Source organism: Ammospiza nelsoni, chromosome 6, assembly GCF_027579445.1.
Source record: "Ammospiza nelsoni isolate bAmmNel1 chromosome 6, bAmmNel1.pri, whole genome shotgun sequence".
NCBI lineage: Eukaryota > Metazoa > Chordata > Aves > Passeriformes > Passerellidae > Ammospiza > Ammospiza nelsoni.
Window position 1 is genome coordinate 54,919,347 of NC_080638.1, and position 16,026 is coordinate 54,935,372.

General features: G+C 41.7%; 2 protein-coding genes across 9 annotated transcripts in view; one reads left to right on the forward strand and one right to left on the reverse strand.

The window, feature by feature from the left end:
- Nucleotides 1-123: 123 nt before the first annotated feature.
- On the forward strand, nt 124-13,055 carry ZFYVE21 (zinc finger FYVE-type containing 21). Of its 4 annotated transcripts, none has more exons than XM_059473557.1 (8): nt 124-297; nt 5,297-5,347; nt 6,637-6,805; nt 8,484-8,559; nt 8,934-9,025; nt 9,827-9,880; nt 11,326-11,468; nt 12,296-13,055. In XM_059473557.1, the coding sequence occupies exons 2-8, from the start codon at nt 5,309-5,311 to the stop codon at nt 12,329-12,331; spliced, it is 609 nt and encodes a 202-aa protein (XP_059329540.1). In that variant the 5' UTR covers nt 124-297; nt 5,297-5,308; the 3' UTR covers nt 12,332-13,055. The 4 variants fall into 4 exon arrangements, with proteins under 4 accessions (XP_059329540.1, XP_059329537.1, XP_059329538.1 ...); XM_059473555.1 differs by lacking the exon at nt 124-297 and adding an exon at nt 335-528; XM_059473556.1 differs by lacking the exons at nt 124-297; nt 9,827-9,880 and adding an exon at nt 345-528.
- A 300-nt stretch (nt 13,056-13,355) lies between these two features.
- The window catches only part of PPP1R13B (protein phosphatase 1 regulatory subunit 13B), a 69,282-nt gene continuing 66,611 nt past the window's right edge, over nt 13,356-16,026 (reverse strand). For all 5 annotated transcript variants that reach the window (XM_059473551.1, XM_059473553.1, XM_059473550.1 and 2 more), the window contains 2 exons: nt 15,763-15,962; nt 13,356-14,891 (listed from right to left, as the gene is read on the reverse strand). In XM_059473551.1, coding sequence (XP_059329534.1) covers nt 14,850-14,891; nt 15,763-15,962 — 242 coding nt within the window. In that variant the 3' untranslated portion in view covers nt 13,356-14,849. The remainder of the gene's footprint in view (nt 14,892-15,762; nt 15,963-16,026) is intronic.

Consider the following 16,026-nt stretch of genomic DNA (forward strand, 5'->3'; position numbering starts at 1 on the left):
GGGGCGGCGCTCGTTCCCCTCCCGCTGGGCCGGCCGGGAGCGGCGGGGCCGGGCTGGCTCAGAGCCTCGGGCGGGCGCTGCGGCAGCGACCGGGGGCTCTCTGCGGAACCGCTCTCTGCGGAGCCGCGCCCTGCGGAGCCGCCCCTCGCGGCCGCGGCGGTCCGGGCTCGGTGTGCCGCTTCCTGGAACTCGGCGACCAACCCTTCGCTTCCGGGTTGCGGGACACGAAGGAGGCGGGAGTACTGCACCAAGGGGCACGGGATTGGCTGGAAAGCCCTGACCGTGTGGGCGGAGCCGGTGAGCCGCTGCTTCCCATTGGTTGAGTGCCGTGTCCATCGCGCAGCGCCGCGCGGCCATTGGGCGGCGGCGCGGGCGTCCCTTGGCGGCGGCGGCGCGCGGGGGAAGATGTCGGGCGGCGACGCGAAGAAGCTGGTGCGCTCCCCCAGCGGGCTGCGCATGGTGCCCGAGCACCGCGCCGCCCGCAGCCCCTTCGGCCTGGACGAGCCGCCCTGGGTGCCCGACAAGGAGGTACCGCCGGGGCAGGGGTGCCGCTCTTCCCTTCCCCCTGTTCCTTCCTCCCTTTCCCTCCGCTTTTTCGCTTCCCTTAGGCTGATGGGTTAAAGGACGCAGGGACGGGGCTGTCACTCGCTCCTCTCCGCTGTGCGGCCCCGGCGCGAAAATTCGCGATTGGTGATGAGAAGTGTAGCGAGCTGGTCGGTGTTGCTTTAAGTGCTGCTAAAGGTGGTTCTGGTTTAAAACTAACTGCATACATTATTGAAGCAATAGGGCTGAGGTAGAACAGCCCTTCTGGCTCTTGGTGTGAGTGTTCGTGGTTAAACAGCCACTGAACAGCGCAGTCTGTTTCAGTCAGCTTTGCTTGAAATATTTACCGAGTAAACAACTTAGCGATGGTGATATTTTTAATTTCACGTAAGGAGAGTCGATTGTTGCCAGCCGCTGCACCCAGATGCACAAACAACATAGAATCCATTGTTGGTTTATTTATTTATTGCCTGCGTTCTGTGGCGTGGACACACGCCCGCGCATTTACATGTGAGCGGAATGAGGATTTATTTAGTGTGGATTTCGGCCGGGGTCAGCCAGCAGAGCGTTCCTGGGACGTGCTGGGCTGTTGTGCACGGGAACACCGAGTCCTGCTTCGGTCAGGAATGGAGAACAAAGCCTCTCCCTCTGCCTCGTATCTCTGCGGGCAGAACGTTCTGTGTAATCCAGCTAAAGATTGTTTGGGGACTGTGGTAGCATCTAGTTAAACTTGTTAGATATATGGAGAGAATTAAATCTGTGTATTGTAGCTACATCAGTATAAAGTGCGTTGTTAGTTTGAATTCTCTATTACAATTTTATTGTAGTTTCATTCTCCTTAAAATTCAACTTTCCCCCTGTAGTCTGCAGATCTATAGGCTGAGGGTGTTGAATTGTGACTGAATGTGCTCAGTGATATTTGCTATTGAGAGGAAGTGTGATAGAGGTAAATATTTAAAATGCATTTGTTAATGCAAGATTAAGACTATGAATTGTTATTTTGTGGTTAGTTATTTTACTAGATTTCTGGAAGTAAAATATTTTTTTACTAAAAAAAATTTACTAGATTTCTGGAGTATGCTAGAGTTCTGACATCCCTTTGGTTAACAATTGCCAAATATGTTGCAAAATTTTGCCTTAAATAAAGCAGGTATGTGATACACCAAGAAGCTTATAAATCCCAAGTTTTTGTTAAGAACAATTAAATTTAAAGACACAGGGTTACCTAGGCAATGAATTAGTTGAGAATGCTTGCTCTTGTTACCATGTCAGACATTATTAAAAATGAAGGGTCTATGTCCAAGACCTTGAGTGGTGTTAGCAAATTCTTATCTGGCTTTTCAAATCCATTGGCTTTTGCTGTGCAGCCAGTAACACTCACAAATCCAGTAATTTTATTTTTCTTATGCAAGAGTCAACTGGCTTATTTTTTTAAATTAAGGCCACCTAATAATTATGGCAGTTGGTAGTTTTGTGCAGCTTATACAGCATTGAAATGTAATTAAGTTTTAAATTTTTTTATCACAAGATTATACAGTCTTAAAATATTGGTATCTGTGAGGAATTTGAAATGCAAGGCTGGAGCAGGACTACTGAAAAGTTTACTTTTTAAAGTAATTTTATTTGTAGTAGAGGTAATGAGTTGAGGGGGATTTATGAAAGTCTGTGCTGAGCATCATTTAACTTAGGATGTTGGCATCTGCATGTGCCTTGTCTGACTCAGAATTTCTTTGTTAATCACCAGCAGAGCTCAATTGATGATATTTCTGTTAAGGAAAGCTTGGACTAGAAATTGAGTAAGATGTGTCAGTTTGCCTGCAGAGGTGGCCAAAGCTTGTGATATGCAGCTGTGCAGCAGATGTTTCCATGGCTGAGGAGCTCTGTGTGCTGCCCAGGAGCTGCCGGCTCTGCTGGAGGGTTCCTTCCTTGCTGCTGGAGGGAGCTGAGCCCCCCTGGCCAAGGCCGGGCTCAGCAGGGTCAGAGCAGCCCAGCTCTGCCTGCCCTGGGTTTGCATCCTGCCCTTTCCCCCTCTGGCCAGGTGGGATTCCCTCAACTTCCTCCTTTGCAGAGGTTTCCTGTGTTAGGGAGCTCAGCCAGGGCTTCCCAAGCATCCCTTCTTGAATCACTCTGTTATTATTTATGCAAATAAAGCATGTGGAGCGTAACTATTGATTCCTGGCCATCCATGGGATCCTCACCTCTGGCTGGATCTGTGGGATTATGGAAATAAGTTCTCACACTTGAGCAAACCCATGACAAGTTTGCAATGAACCAACTCTTGGTATTTTTAAATTAACGCCAAGATCCAACAGCTGTTGGATGTTCTTCCATTTTCCTCTTTCTGATAATCTGTAATCTGATACTGGCATTGGTGCTTGACTGCACATGAAATGAATGTACTTCTGATATGAATTCTTACTTAATTTCTTGCTTCACATCTTTTTATTTGAAGACACGAGAAGTAACTTGGACACTGTGCTTCCTTCTCTGCTAATGTGATAAAACCCCTCCAAGCAATAAAACTTAATTAAATGCTAGTCACTCTCTGATTATGTCAATGTATGGATGAAGGGGAAGAATTCACATTTCAAGATGTTCTCAATAAATATCTTGTCCCAGGCAAAGCAGAAATTGACATTATGCAAATGGTTCACTCCATTCTGGTTACTTAAAGCAGAAATACCTTGAAGGAACAGTATCTTGAGCTTGCTTCTGTCAGAACATTTTCCTTAGAAAATCTTATATTGCAATGCCAGCTACCATGTGCTGCTTGACTTGTGATTTATTTAGGACTGCTGTTTGTATCAGGCAGGGCTCTCATAATGGGTCTGGAATTAAGAAATAATTTTCTATAGTTTGTGTTAAATAAGAGGATGGATAATTTTGTTCCTTCCTAAAAACCACTTTTATGTTTAGCCTAGCATTCTGTATGAAATCTATGTAGAACATAGAATCTATGTAGAACACAGTATTTAGAAGAGTTTGGGTTTGATTTTTTTTTTCCCTCTAGCTTGTGACTTGTGCTTTCTGCCTTTTGGCAAAAAAACAAATAAAAAAACCCAGTCCAGGTGAACTAAAAAAAACAAAACCCACCACCAAAACCCAACCAAAAACCTCCCAAATATTTTCATTATGAAAATTAATTAGAACTTGGGTAAATTGAAGGCATACTAAAATTATTGCCAGGACCAGCTCCCAGGCAAGTTGTTAAGCTACATGTCAAAAATTAAAACCAGGTAGAGCAGAAGATGACATTAGCTGTAGAGTTCTACTTGTTACAGAGGTGAAACCTGGTGTGTGCTGAAATTGCTTCATGCTGACGTTATTTATCAGTGAGTGTTGAAATAAGCTTTTCTGCAGCCATTGTGAAAAGCTGTGTTTGGATGCCTCAGTTCAGTGTTTGTGAAAGCAATTCAGGAACACTTCCAGTGCTCTTCTGTGTGGGATTTGGAAACAGCTTGTTGTAACAAATTCTGCAAGTAGGTGTTTACCTTCCACTACAGTGACTGCCATTACTGTCTAATGTGTTAAATGTCTGTTTAGACAGCAGAGCCTTTCATATAAACTATCACCAATTATTAACAAGCTTGCACTTGAAAAGGACATGAAAAATTTCTGGAGAATTTTTAATTTAGCTGCTGTAATATTTTCTTGGCTACAGCTGTTGGATTTGTGACAGTGATTGAGTGTCTGCTGGAGCAAAAATCCCTGAATAGAAGCTGTTGTAACCTGAGGGGATTTATAGAAGAAAAAGGGTTAAGTATTGAAATGTGTTAATTAAAGGCAAAGGGTGATTACTGTGTGCTTAGCAAATAGCACCTGCTCAGCTCAGGGCATGTGGTGAAGAGGACATTCTGCTGTAGTCTGAGATAGTCTGCTTTGAGGGGTTTCAGTTTCTAACCAGGCATAATTTTGCATTAATATTTGCTAGTAAATACAGCAAAAATTGCATTATAAGCCTCAGACTGGGGTTTGATATGGTAGATAAAAAGATGTAAAGTTTTGTTGAAAATCCAGTGACCTAAGGGTTGGGTATCAACCTTTTGGTAGGTGACTTTCTATACAGAAAATTTTGATTGTCCAGCAGTCACTGATCACTTCTGGTTGTTAACACAGTCAAAGCTGTCACCCCTTAAACTCTACTTACTTGGAAGGGAGAAACTCCTTCAATTTTTTTTCTGTCATTTTTTTGAAAGGAGTGTGTGGGTGTAAGTTTGTTTTAGGAAAGAGATATTTCAGGAAGTGACTTTTTGTAGCTGGAATAAGCATTAGGTCTTGGTGGCTTGGAAGAAAACCAAATATCTCTTAGCATGTTTCAAATATGTGTGAGTATTGAGAGCATTAAATTGTGTAAACAATGTTTTGGCGAGTCAGCAGAGCATGGTAGTAGAGTAAAGTGAGGACAACTTACATAAAACCAGTTGATTCTGGGATATGGGACTGTCTAGATAGCCAAACATTATCAATGTTTGAATGGTAAATAATTCTGAGATGTACTTTTGCCTGCTGGCAGGATGCACTATTCATTAGGGGAAAGTTTGGCAGCTCCTTTTTTTGTCTTGCAAATGGAGATGACGTTATTTTGCTACATCAATATTAAATGAAAGCTATTCATGGTGAAAAGATAAGAGATGGAAATTTGTTGGAGGTGTTTCTTTATGGGGCATAATATGAAGCTCATTCTTTGTATATGGTGGTGGAATTAAAGGTTTAAAAAGATTGTAGACTAATCTTAATTTGTACTGTTTTCTAGTGCCCAAGATGTATGCAGTGTGATACAAAATTTGACTTCATAACTAGAAAGGTAAGATAAATTAATGAAATATGAAGCAGTAAGTGTTGCAAAGTACTACAATTGACATATTTTGAAAAGTAAACCAGGATTTGTCTTGAGTTTGGAAGAGAGAAATTCCAATTAAAGTAGAAAGTGAAAACTACATAATTAGGCTCACTGGATGAAGAGAAAACACTGACATTAAATTCTATTATTAACGGTAAGAGGTCACTGTGGAATGCAGACTGGTGGGCAGAGTATGACATGGAGAATTCTACAAAACACCCTCCCAAAGAAGGCCAGCAGTAATTTTTAGGAGGGAACATCATTCCTTTGTATAATTACATTGACACTTTGTTAGCACAGGCTTACAAAAGTGAAGAAAGATGTGAAAGTGTGACTTGTAGTGCAGTGACATAGTTCATGTTTTTCAGTTTTAAACCAGACACACTCACATGTTGTACCAGTTGACAAGCTGCTGTGTTTCCCTTGTGTTAGCTGTGGGAAGCAGTTGGGGGTAGCCCTGGGAAATGGGTACTCCAGAGAATTTTGCAGAACATTTGGAAGGAAAACCTAACACTGACCAAAAGTGCAGTGTTACCAGTTCCTTGTATCAAACTTTGAGGGTTGCTTTGAGCCACAGATGAGTTCCTGCTTGCCTGGGAGTACTTGTTCTGTCATGAGAACTTGTATCAGGAAGGTCTGCTGGTACTGTCACACCCCTGATCTGGAGCACAGGCCACTGGTTGCAGATTTAGGGGCTGTGAAACACACTGCAAGACTTGTTCTGGTTTCACAACTTCCCTGGATTTGTGCTGTGCTGCCTGATACTTCTGATAAAAGGAATAGCTTTAGGTTCTAACTATGAAGATTCTTATATTTTTCCCATGGGAATAAGAGAATAAGTTTTAAAAGAGATAATAAGTTTTAAAAGAGAATAATAGTATTTGCAGTTGAAGAAGAATAGAAACTTCAGTTGAAGTTCTCCAAGATCTTTTGCCAGAAGTCTGAAGGCACCTGGAAACCACTCTTGTCATGGGTTTTTATTGACAGGGAGGTGAAGGATTTACTGGAAATTAAAGGATGCTCTTTTTTGCTCCAGAAGCATCTTTAGAGAGTGCCAGCAAAGGCTTAGAGTGCTGCTGTTTATATTATACTCAGTCCTTTGTGTCCAACCTTCAGAGATTCCTGTCTGCCCCTGTAACAGTTCATTTCTTCTACCTGTCCCTCAGCTTGCACGTTTCACACCTGAGAAACTTGTAGTAACCTCTTAGTTTCCTTAGTAAATAAGTAAAGGAGGTGTTCTCTCGTGCTTGTAGCATCACTGCAGAAGGTGTGGGAAGTGTTTCTGTGACAAGTGCTGCAGTAAGAAAGTGCCTCTGCCCCGCATGTGCTTCGTGGACCCCGTGCGGCAGTGCGCCGAGTGCGCCCTGGTGTCGCAGAAGGAGACCGAGTTCTACGACAAACAGCTCAAAGTGCTCATGAATGGTAAGCACCCAAGGTCCTGGTTGTGGTTATTCAAATTCCAGTGAACAGCAAGAGCAGTGCTTCTTGTCCCACAAGCTGTGGTTTTGTTTCCTCTTTGCTGTGCCTCTTGTTTTGCAGTTAGTGATTTTGCGTTACGGGTTTATTCAGAGACAGGTTCACACTTCGTAGTCAGTGTTTGCACCTCTCAGTTTGTACTTCTTGGTCTTGATGGAGAGTGATTTAATTAAAGATAAATTTTTAATACCTGTGAGAACAGATGAGTGTGCAGTTGGCATTTTCCTTGAAATAATGCATCTTTTAACCATATTCCTGTTACATTAAATAAGGATGAAAAATACTTGAGAGAATATTTTAACATTTTCAAACAAGATAGAGTGCTTGTTTCAAGCTTCATCTGAGAGCTTTGATCTTGTCCATGGCCTACAGCTGTGGTTGATGGCAGATCATCATGAGTACTCAATTTTCCATAGGTTTAAACCTTCACAATACAGTAATTCATGTTCCAATTACATTAAGAAAGCTGAAACTTCAGTTTTTAAAATAGTCTGTGATCCTTCAGTGCCTTTTGATGATCTCTCAGCGTGGTGCCTGTGTGCATAATGGGTAAGCTAAGCCCCACATGTGATGGGCAAGGATGTTCCTGGGGAGATCCTGGGTTCAGAAGGGAGTGTGCTCATCCTGGAGCACATAAATCATTCTTCACTCTGCTTTACCATGAGGGCGTAGATGAGTTTTTTAATCCCATCTTTTAAATTGAAGAGTTTTTTTTAAAGCTACTCCTGTTTGCTTTCATGTTCTGAAGTTGTTCCTGCCTTGCTGTAGAGCCACAGATGGTGGCCAGAGAGGTGGTGGTGGTGGCTGTAATGTCCTTCTCCAGCCTTGGTGCTGCTGTCTCTGTCTCACTTCAGCAGCACAGGCTCTGTGCTGGGGGTCAGTGGCCCTGGGTGAGCTGGCAAGTAAGGAGGTGGAACTGTGGAACTCCAGGGCTGCATGGTTCAGGTTGTGGGGATGGATTGCAGACCATTGGGCAGGGCTGGATGTTGTTTTCTTCATTTCCCAGGCCAGCCCTGTTGGGATTGGGTAACACAGGGAACATGAGGAGGAAGCAGGGCTGCTTGGAGTTCTGAGTCACCTCTCTAGTGGAGCAACAGTGACCTTCCCCTTGCCAAAGCAGTTTGGAGGGGGAAGAATCAACATGAAAGCTGAAGTTCATTGACCTCACAATAATACTGAGCCAGCCTTCAGTAATGAAAAAGAGATGTCTTTACAGCTTCTTAAGCATAGAACTGAAGGTCACATCCTGCTATTAAATTGGTTTTTTTTTAATACAGAAACAATCATTTGTGTTACAGTGATGACAGAGGGTCTTTAATTGCCTGTCTTTGCCACCTCCAAATTTCTTCTCATTTTAAAAAGATTCCTCTTGGATATCATCTGCATTTCTACACATGGGAGAAATTGCATAGCATGTGTGAAAGGTCCTGTAAGTCAGAACATGATAATTAAAGATCAGCTTTTTATACTTGAGTGTTTTGTGATGTTAATCAGTTGAATTTTTCAGTTATTCCCTTATTTCACTCAATTCAGTGCATTAGTAAGTAAAAGTTAGGTGTTCTTTCTGATACTTGAATGTTGCTTCTTGAATTCTGTATTAGAATACTAAACCATTTCTTTCCAGGTGCTACATTCTTTGTAACTCTGGGAACATCTGATAAATCTGAGCTCATGGTTTGTCGACTTTCCAACAACCAGAGGTGAGAAAGATTGATGGAAACTGCACTTGTAAACTGTAGCATTGATGTACTTACAGCTCTATTCTTACACAATAACTTAAAAAAATAGGAGAGTAACATGCCCTGAGGATACTGGAGAGAGTCATCAGACTGAAAGGATAGATCCAACAATACTGGAATGTTTGCTTGAATTTACTAACAGTGTGGATCAGAATATCTTGGAAGGGTGAAATTTCAATGAAAAGTAACATTTTCTGCCTGATTTCTATCCCTCCTCACCCCAAATAACAGATAAACAATGTCACTGAGAGATTTTTAACTTTTTTCCTCTGATTTGGAATTGATCTTGTAGGAAAAAAAAAAAGTGAAAAAACCCTTTTTCTTCTATTATGTAGATACCTGGTTTTGGATGGAGACAGCCATTATGAAATTGAAATTATACAGATTTCAACTGTTCAGATACTTACAGAGGGATTTACTCCTGGAGGTAATTTTTTCTTTTAATATAAATGAACTATTAAGAAAAAAAATGAAGCTGTAGTTATTGAGCTAGACAGCGAATTCAGTGTTTAACTATTGGTTACAACTGCTCTCAGAATAGAGCACAGTCTGTGACACCCTGTCCCATGTGGCTGCTGGGAGCTGGGGGAACACCTAAAGATTTAGAAGTTCCCCCACAGCCTTAATGTGGGAGAGACTCTTGATAAACCTGAGTAAGGGTGGTTGTCACCTGTTCTCTTGGGTATGTAAAAATATTTGCTAATTTAAGAGCTCATAGGAGGGAACTGTTAGTCTTTGGTAGCTTCCATTTCAGAATCCAGCTGGGATTTTGCCTTGACTGGTTCAAACATTGTTAACAGAATGAAATGGGGGAGGGGGAGTAAATAATTCAACTATCCTTTCTTAATTTCATTCAAGACAAAGGGGTGGCCAAATGAAACTGGTAACATATAAATTGGAGTGCAGCAACTTACTGCCCCATCTCTTACCAGATTTTAGAGTATTTCAGGATGAACCTGAATATGAATTGACTGAAATGAGAACAAACAAGGTCAGGAATTTCAATAATTGTTCTCTATCAACACTTCTGTCACTGCTGGGTTTTTCTAATTGCACAGCCCATCTGTGCATTATTCAGTCAGTACAGCATGTTAACTTGAATAAACTTACCTTGGTATTTAAATCACCCAGGTATATTGCTGAGTCACTTAATGCTCCTGTAATTCCTTGCTCACTACTCTTCTGATTGCTTTATCTCTTTTCTGCCTGCCTTCCTTGTTGATGGTAGAAAAAGATATTCACACTTACACCAGCCTCCTGGAGAGCCAGCCTGTTACTGAAGGTATCTGCAGTGCCTTTCAGCATGACTCACCCAAGCATGCCATGGCCCCCTCACCTCTTTCTTCTCTGCAGTGCTGATTATGTGCTTGATCCATAATTGCTGTTCAACTTGAGTTATGTTTGAGTCTGACACATATCTGTTCCTTCCCATATGTCTGTTTAATAAACCAAGAGTGAATGTTTTGTAACACTCTGGAGGAGAACTAAGGTGCTCAAGGCCTTCTTTAGACCAAAGTGCTGTTGTCCGTGCTGGGAGAAGGAGAGATGAGAAATGCTATCTGCAGTAGTACACAATGTTACAGATTACAGATCATCTGCTTAGCAGGTTGCTGAATTTGGCATACTAGAAATAAATATACTCCCTGTGGGCTGTCTGGAAAGGCTTTGCACTGAAACTGTTAATTATTGGCTTGCATTTACACAACTTTAAAAGAAAGGCCTCTTTGTTATGCAAGGTGTATTCTGTCTTAGTAATGCCAGACATGGGCAAGCTGGTCAAGGCTGTGGGTGTGTGATTTCCACTGGTTTATCTTTCAGTAGACCCTTAATCCATTATTCTGACCAGTAGGTGCAGAGAAGCAATTGATGAAGTTGAATTTCCATTTATCCTAGGAGAGTAGAAAGTAGCTCTTTTATAAACCCTGCTGTGGGCTTCTGATTGGGTTGGGTACATTAACAGCACTAACTAGATTGAGTTTGGCTTAGATTGTGATTTGTTTTGGCTCCTCAGATATTGCAGTAACAGCCTCCAGGGGCCCTCTCATGCAGACACTTCTAAAAAGAGCTTTGTAAGAAGTGTCCTGTGTATGCTAGTGCTGCTCCTAGAGCTTAGTTTGTGCTCCACTGCTGCAGGAAGTAATGACAGTAATGTGTCATTCTAAAAGTTCTTGTTAAATGTTTGTATTTTTTCTTTGGTTTATCTTCATCTCTGCAGCCTCAGTAAGAGAGAAGCAAACACCTCACTTACTGCGCTCTTGGCAGAGCAGTCTTTGGCAGCAATTTCCTTCAGGAAGTAAATGATGTTGCCAGCTGTTCTCTAGCCTTATGTAAGCATCATTCCATCCTTTGCCAGGTTTGGAGGGACTGCTGCCTGCTTTGCCATCAGTTTGACTGGACCCTAAGCCTACAGACTGCAGGCTACTGTATGAAACTGTGGTAACAGTGTCTTAACATGGTGCTAGTAAATCATGAAGGTGTTCCAGGCGTGTGGCTTTACCTGAAGGCTGATGCAGGTTCTGCCTTGGTGCTTGGCAGAGAGAATGAAGCAATAGGAGGCTGCAGGTCCCACTGCCTGCACTGTGGTCATGAGCTCCTCAGATCCAGCAGCTGCTTGTGCTCTGAACTGAGCAGTGAGCACATTCTCCAAACATACTCATGAGCTGGAAAATGTTTTGTTACTTAGTTGGTAAAAGCTGCTGCTGTTCCAGATGTTGTTTCTCTTTCCAGGAGGCAACACTCGTGCCATAGGAATGGTCCTGCAGTACAAGGTCCCAGGGTCGGAGGAGGTGATGCAGATGAAGTTTACTGCTGGTGAAGACTTCAGCTGTAACAAGAAGCTGTCAGCAGCCTGGCTGGCAGCTATGCATAAGGTAAGCAAAGCAGCCAAAACTTAGACAAGGCTGAAAAAATCTTTACCTAGGCTGTTCAGCAGCACCAGAGAGAGCATTCAGCCTTAGGAGTATTTCTGTTATTTTTTTATCAAGGACTTCAGGGCCTTGTTGCTTGGAAAACAGAAGCTATGGCTGGGTGTAATGAACATAACTAGGTTTCTGCTCAGAGACTGAGGAATTTATGCACTCTGAAGGGTTTCCCAAGATCTTATGTATATTATTAGATGAAAAGAACTAAGAATTTGGCTTTAAACTTCCTTGGATTTTCTTACTGGCTGAAGAATGTGCACTATGAAATACTCATTTGACCCTAAGTTCAGCTAATTGTTTTTACTGCTTCATGAAGATTTAAAGAAGTTATTGATTTTGGAAATGGAAGAGTTTAATCTTTTGGTGTTAGGTCCTGCATGGGTAATGAAACTGAAGGTTGGTATTTCGTAAATAAAAGTTATGGTGGGAAAAAACCAAAGCCCCATTCCAATCAGTCAGCTGATGGATTGCTGATCAGAACTGTCATTTATAATGTGTATGGGCAGGTTTGTGGCTCTTTGTTGCTTTTTTGCTTTTTTAGAGCTCCCCAGGTGCCCCACCCCAGCCTTTACTCTGCTCAGTAGCGTGTGCTCAAACTTCCATCACCGTGTAAGTGCATTCAGCACTTCCTGAATGCTAGTACAGGCCTCACATGGAGGAAAACAAGGAAGAATTCAAAGCCCTGGATTTAAAGGAGGTTTTTGGAGGGGTGGGAAGCAGATAACATGCCTGCAAGTGAAACTTCAGTTAACACTGGCATTTTCCCTTTCTGTTAGGCAACAAAACTTCTCTATGAGTCTCGGGACCAGTGAGAACTGCAGCTGTGGCCTCCTGAGGGCACACACAGACACCAGCCTCCACAGACCTGCCTCTCACTTTGTGCTGATTTGACAGCTGGAAATATTTGCTGTTCTTGACTCTCTCTCTCATTCCAGCGTGGTTCATTATGTAAGAACTGGCAAATGCGAGTATTTTTTTGAACCATGAGTATTCACAGTAGTGTGCAATATGTATACAGTTAATGCTTTAAACAGCCTCACCTTTTAAGACTTTGTATATTTTGTTAAGCCTTTACTGGCACTAAATATGAAAGTGACCTGCACTACAGCTAATGTACAGCACAACTTTTATAGTAACCATTATATATACTGTTTGCTACAGGAAGCAAACAAATGTGTATGTCTCTTCTGCAGAGAATAGCTTTTGGGTATAGATCTCAGGTTTTTCCCTCTATCCAAATGTTTAAAATCAATGTACAAAAAGAAATCTGCCTTAGATGTGATTTTATAGAAATCACATGGGTTTTTTTAAACATTTAATTTTGAACATCTAAATTTTTCACTGAATACCACCAGATTTGACTTGTATGAACTCGACCGTGAAACTTAACTTCTGTAATAAGCTTCCAGAATAATTTTTAGTTTTGTATTTTCTTTTTTGGTAATGAGCTTTTGTTAATCTAACTGTAATGCTATCTGAAATTGTATACAATTTAATGTACAAATATGAATAAATTAATTCACTTATTTAAAAAAAGGTGTTATTTAATTTTGTAATATACAGCTTCTTTAGTAATGGCCACCATAGTCTCTGAACTGTAAAAAATTTCACTTTTTCTAAAGAAAACACTACTTTTAGTTCTAAGTTAACTTTTCCCAGTTGGAATACTGGGATACTAGTGTGTAAGCACATCTTCAGTGAAGCTGATAAAACAAGGAGGAAAGGTGGGTTGACAGCTGTAACCTTGGCAAACTACAATCAGTGTTTTCATGCAGACTCTGACCAAAGCCACATCTGCTGTTGAGACCTCTATAAAGAGAGTGGAGAATGCAGCCATGCCTTAGCAGTACTTTATTGTGCACATTTACATGTTCTCTGAATTAGTGTATCATAGGCTCTTGAAATCATCACATTCATGTAGCAAATTCTTCAACAATAATACCCTTTCACTTTTCACCACAATATATACAGTTAATGCTGACCTGTGGTAAAAGCAAGTTACAGCACTGCAGAAATGGATATATAAATTATACACAGAACTTGTACATGAAGAGTTAATCAAATTGCATACTGTTAAATGGGAGAAAATTACAAGAAATATGGCTAAAACTTATAACGGGAAATCCAAAATATACTTTTGGTATATAAAATCATGTACAATTAAAATTCCAGTGAAGTGCCTGTTTGTGGGGTTTTTCTTTTTTGCTTGAAACTACAATGTAGTGGAACAGGTTATTGCATAACTTGCCTTGGCAGAGTTGTAGGCTGCCAAGAACCACAGAAACTGTCCTCAAATAAGCTATTGCCTTTCTTAAATCCTTCTCTAAACCTTGTTTCTTTCTTCTCCTCCACTTGGCATCTACACGACCCTCTTTCTCTACTTCTATCCAGTCCTTCATATTTTCTTCTAGACTGACTACTCAGGCAGACTTCAGGTGACACAGTATAACCCTTACCAGACTCTTACCCTTTTCAACTATTGCACTTTCATCCCTGCAGACATACAGATCCCTTAAGCTGCTGCAACTTCAGTACTAACTGTTGTGTCCAGGCTGGATGAGCTCGGGGGGTTAGTAGGGGAACCTTTACATTCGTAGAGGTAACAGCGGTGCTGTAGGCTGAATAATAAGAAAATAAAACACCAAGTGAATATTGTGTAGGGATTTTGAGAAGTGTACAAATACTGTTGGTTTTTGTTAGTTCTCTAGCTTGATTCTAAATGCAAATACTGCAAGATGCTAGACTAGGTAAAGCTTTCGTTGGGGTTGTCCAGACTAGGATTTAAGTGTTTACCATGTTGCCACCTAAAATCCCAGCCTTCACCAAGCTTTGGTAACTACTTAATTATGCATGTAACAGGTGAAGATCTTGTGTCCTAGAACCCAAAGAGCTGATCTGTAATGAGAACTCAACATTCACTGGTATGGAACAGAAATACCCAAAATCCTGACATGGGACAGTTGCTGTGGGGGGTTGGAGCAAACTGAACAGTGCATCTGCACTCTGCAAATGACACCTCTGAACATGGAACACAAGGAAGCTCCTACCACGGAACTCTGACTGAAAACACCGCGTGAGACGAGAGCTGGCGCAGCACTGGCGGTAGCGGAGGCATCGCTCTCCTCCTCAGTGCTGGTCACACAAACAATCCTCGTTACAAACTGCAGATCTTGGAAATCGTGGATGCTGTCCATTTAACAAGAGAAAGCACCATTAAAACTAAATATCATAGTTTTATTTCTCCGTGTGAAATGACCAAAAATGATGGCTCCAGTGTATGTTCTAAGTTTCCAGTTACCAGCATGGTACTGCACTGTTGTACAACTGAATTCAAGCAAGGGTTCGCTGTCGAGGTTTTATTCGTGGATATAACTAAAAAAAAACCAGAATAACAGTATTAGGCTTTGCATGGTTAATACCAACTTAAATAATTTATAACTAAAGGGGTACTTTAGGCAGAACTTATTAGGCAGAACTGGGTGCTGAAGTGTTTTGGGGGGTGGGGTTTCTGTAAGCTTGAGAGTGTTCTTAGGCCACTCCTGAAAAAAAAGAAGCAGGAGGAAAAGGGCTGATTTACTCCTGCCAATGGCAGCAACATGGCTGCTCTGAAAATGACATGGTGCATTTAGCTCAAGATCCAGAACAGACAAAGGATGCTTTTACATAAGTACAAAAATTCCCTGTTGAGCACTCCAGAGAGCTTATTTCCTGCTCTGCAAGGTTCTCTTATGCATTTTGTCCTCAGTAGCTCTCTACTTAGTCACCTTACATTCCTGGCCTCTCCTGACAGTGTTCCATCTGTCTGAGCAGCATAAACAATGTGCCCACAGTTGTCATCTTCAAGGCTCTTTCCTGTTATAAACTCACACACACCTATGTCCTTATCTTGTGCCAGGTATTAAAAACCTTCTCAAAGAACTTTGTGAACCAAGGCTTCAAAATTCCTAATAGAGCCACCATATTTTCCATAAGGGCTCTATATTTTAGCCAAGGAGGAGAAAAAGTCTCATTAAAGCATAAACTATATTAAATATACTATCTTGCTCAAAGACAACCAGTACCAATTTCCTAACAGTAGCCTCTCCTGTTTGTTTACAATGGCACAGGGGCCAGAGAGAATAATCTGCTTTACACCACTTCAATGTGCTGCGAATGGTGCACAGAGGGATTCTGACTAAAGATCCATCTTTTGTTCCTACTTCAGGTGCAGATGACAAATAGAAGGGAGAGGTAAAGAACTTACCCCCAGGAGGTTTTTAGGCACATAGCCTTCCTTGTCATTGAGGCGGGCCCACCACCACTCCGTCTCATTGTCATCCTTGCGCCGCAGGATAGTGATGGCATCGCCCTCGTGGAATGACAGCTCGTCATTGTTCTGGGCTTCATAATCCCACAGAGCATACACCACCCCTTTATTCATCACTCCCAGCTTCTCCTGCACTCCTGTTAACAACACAAGATGGTAAAATAGACTTTTTTGCCTCTGAGATTTTTATTATTGACACAG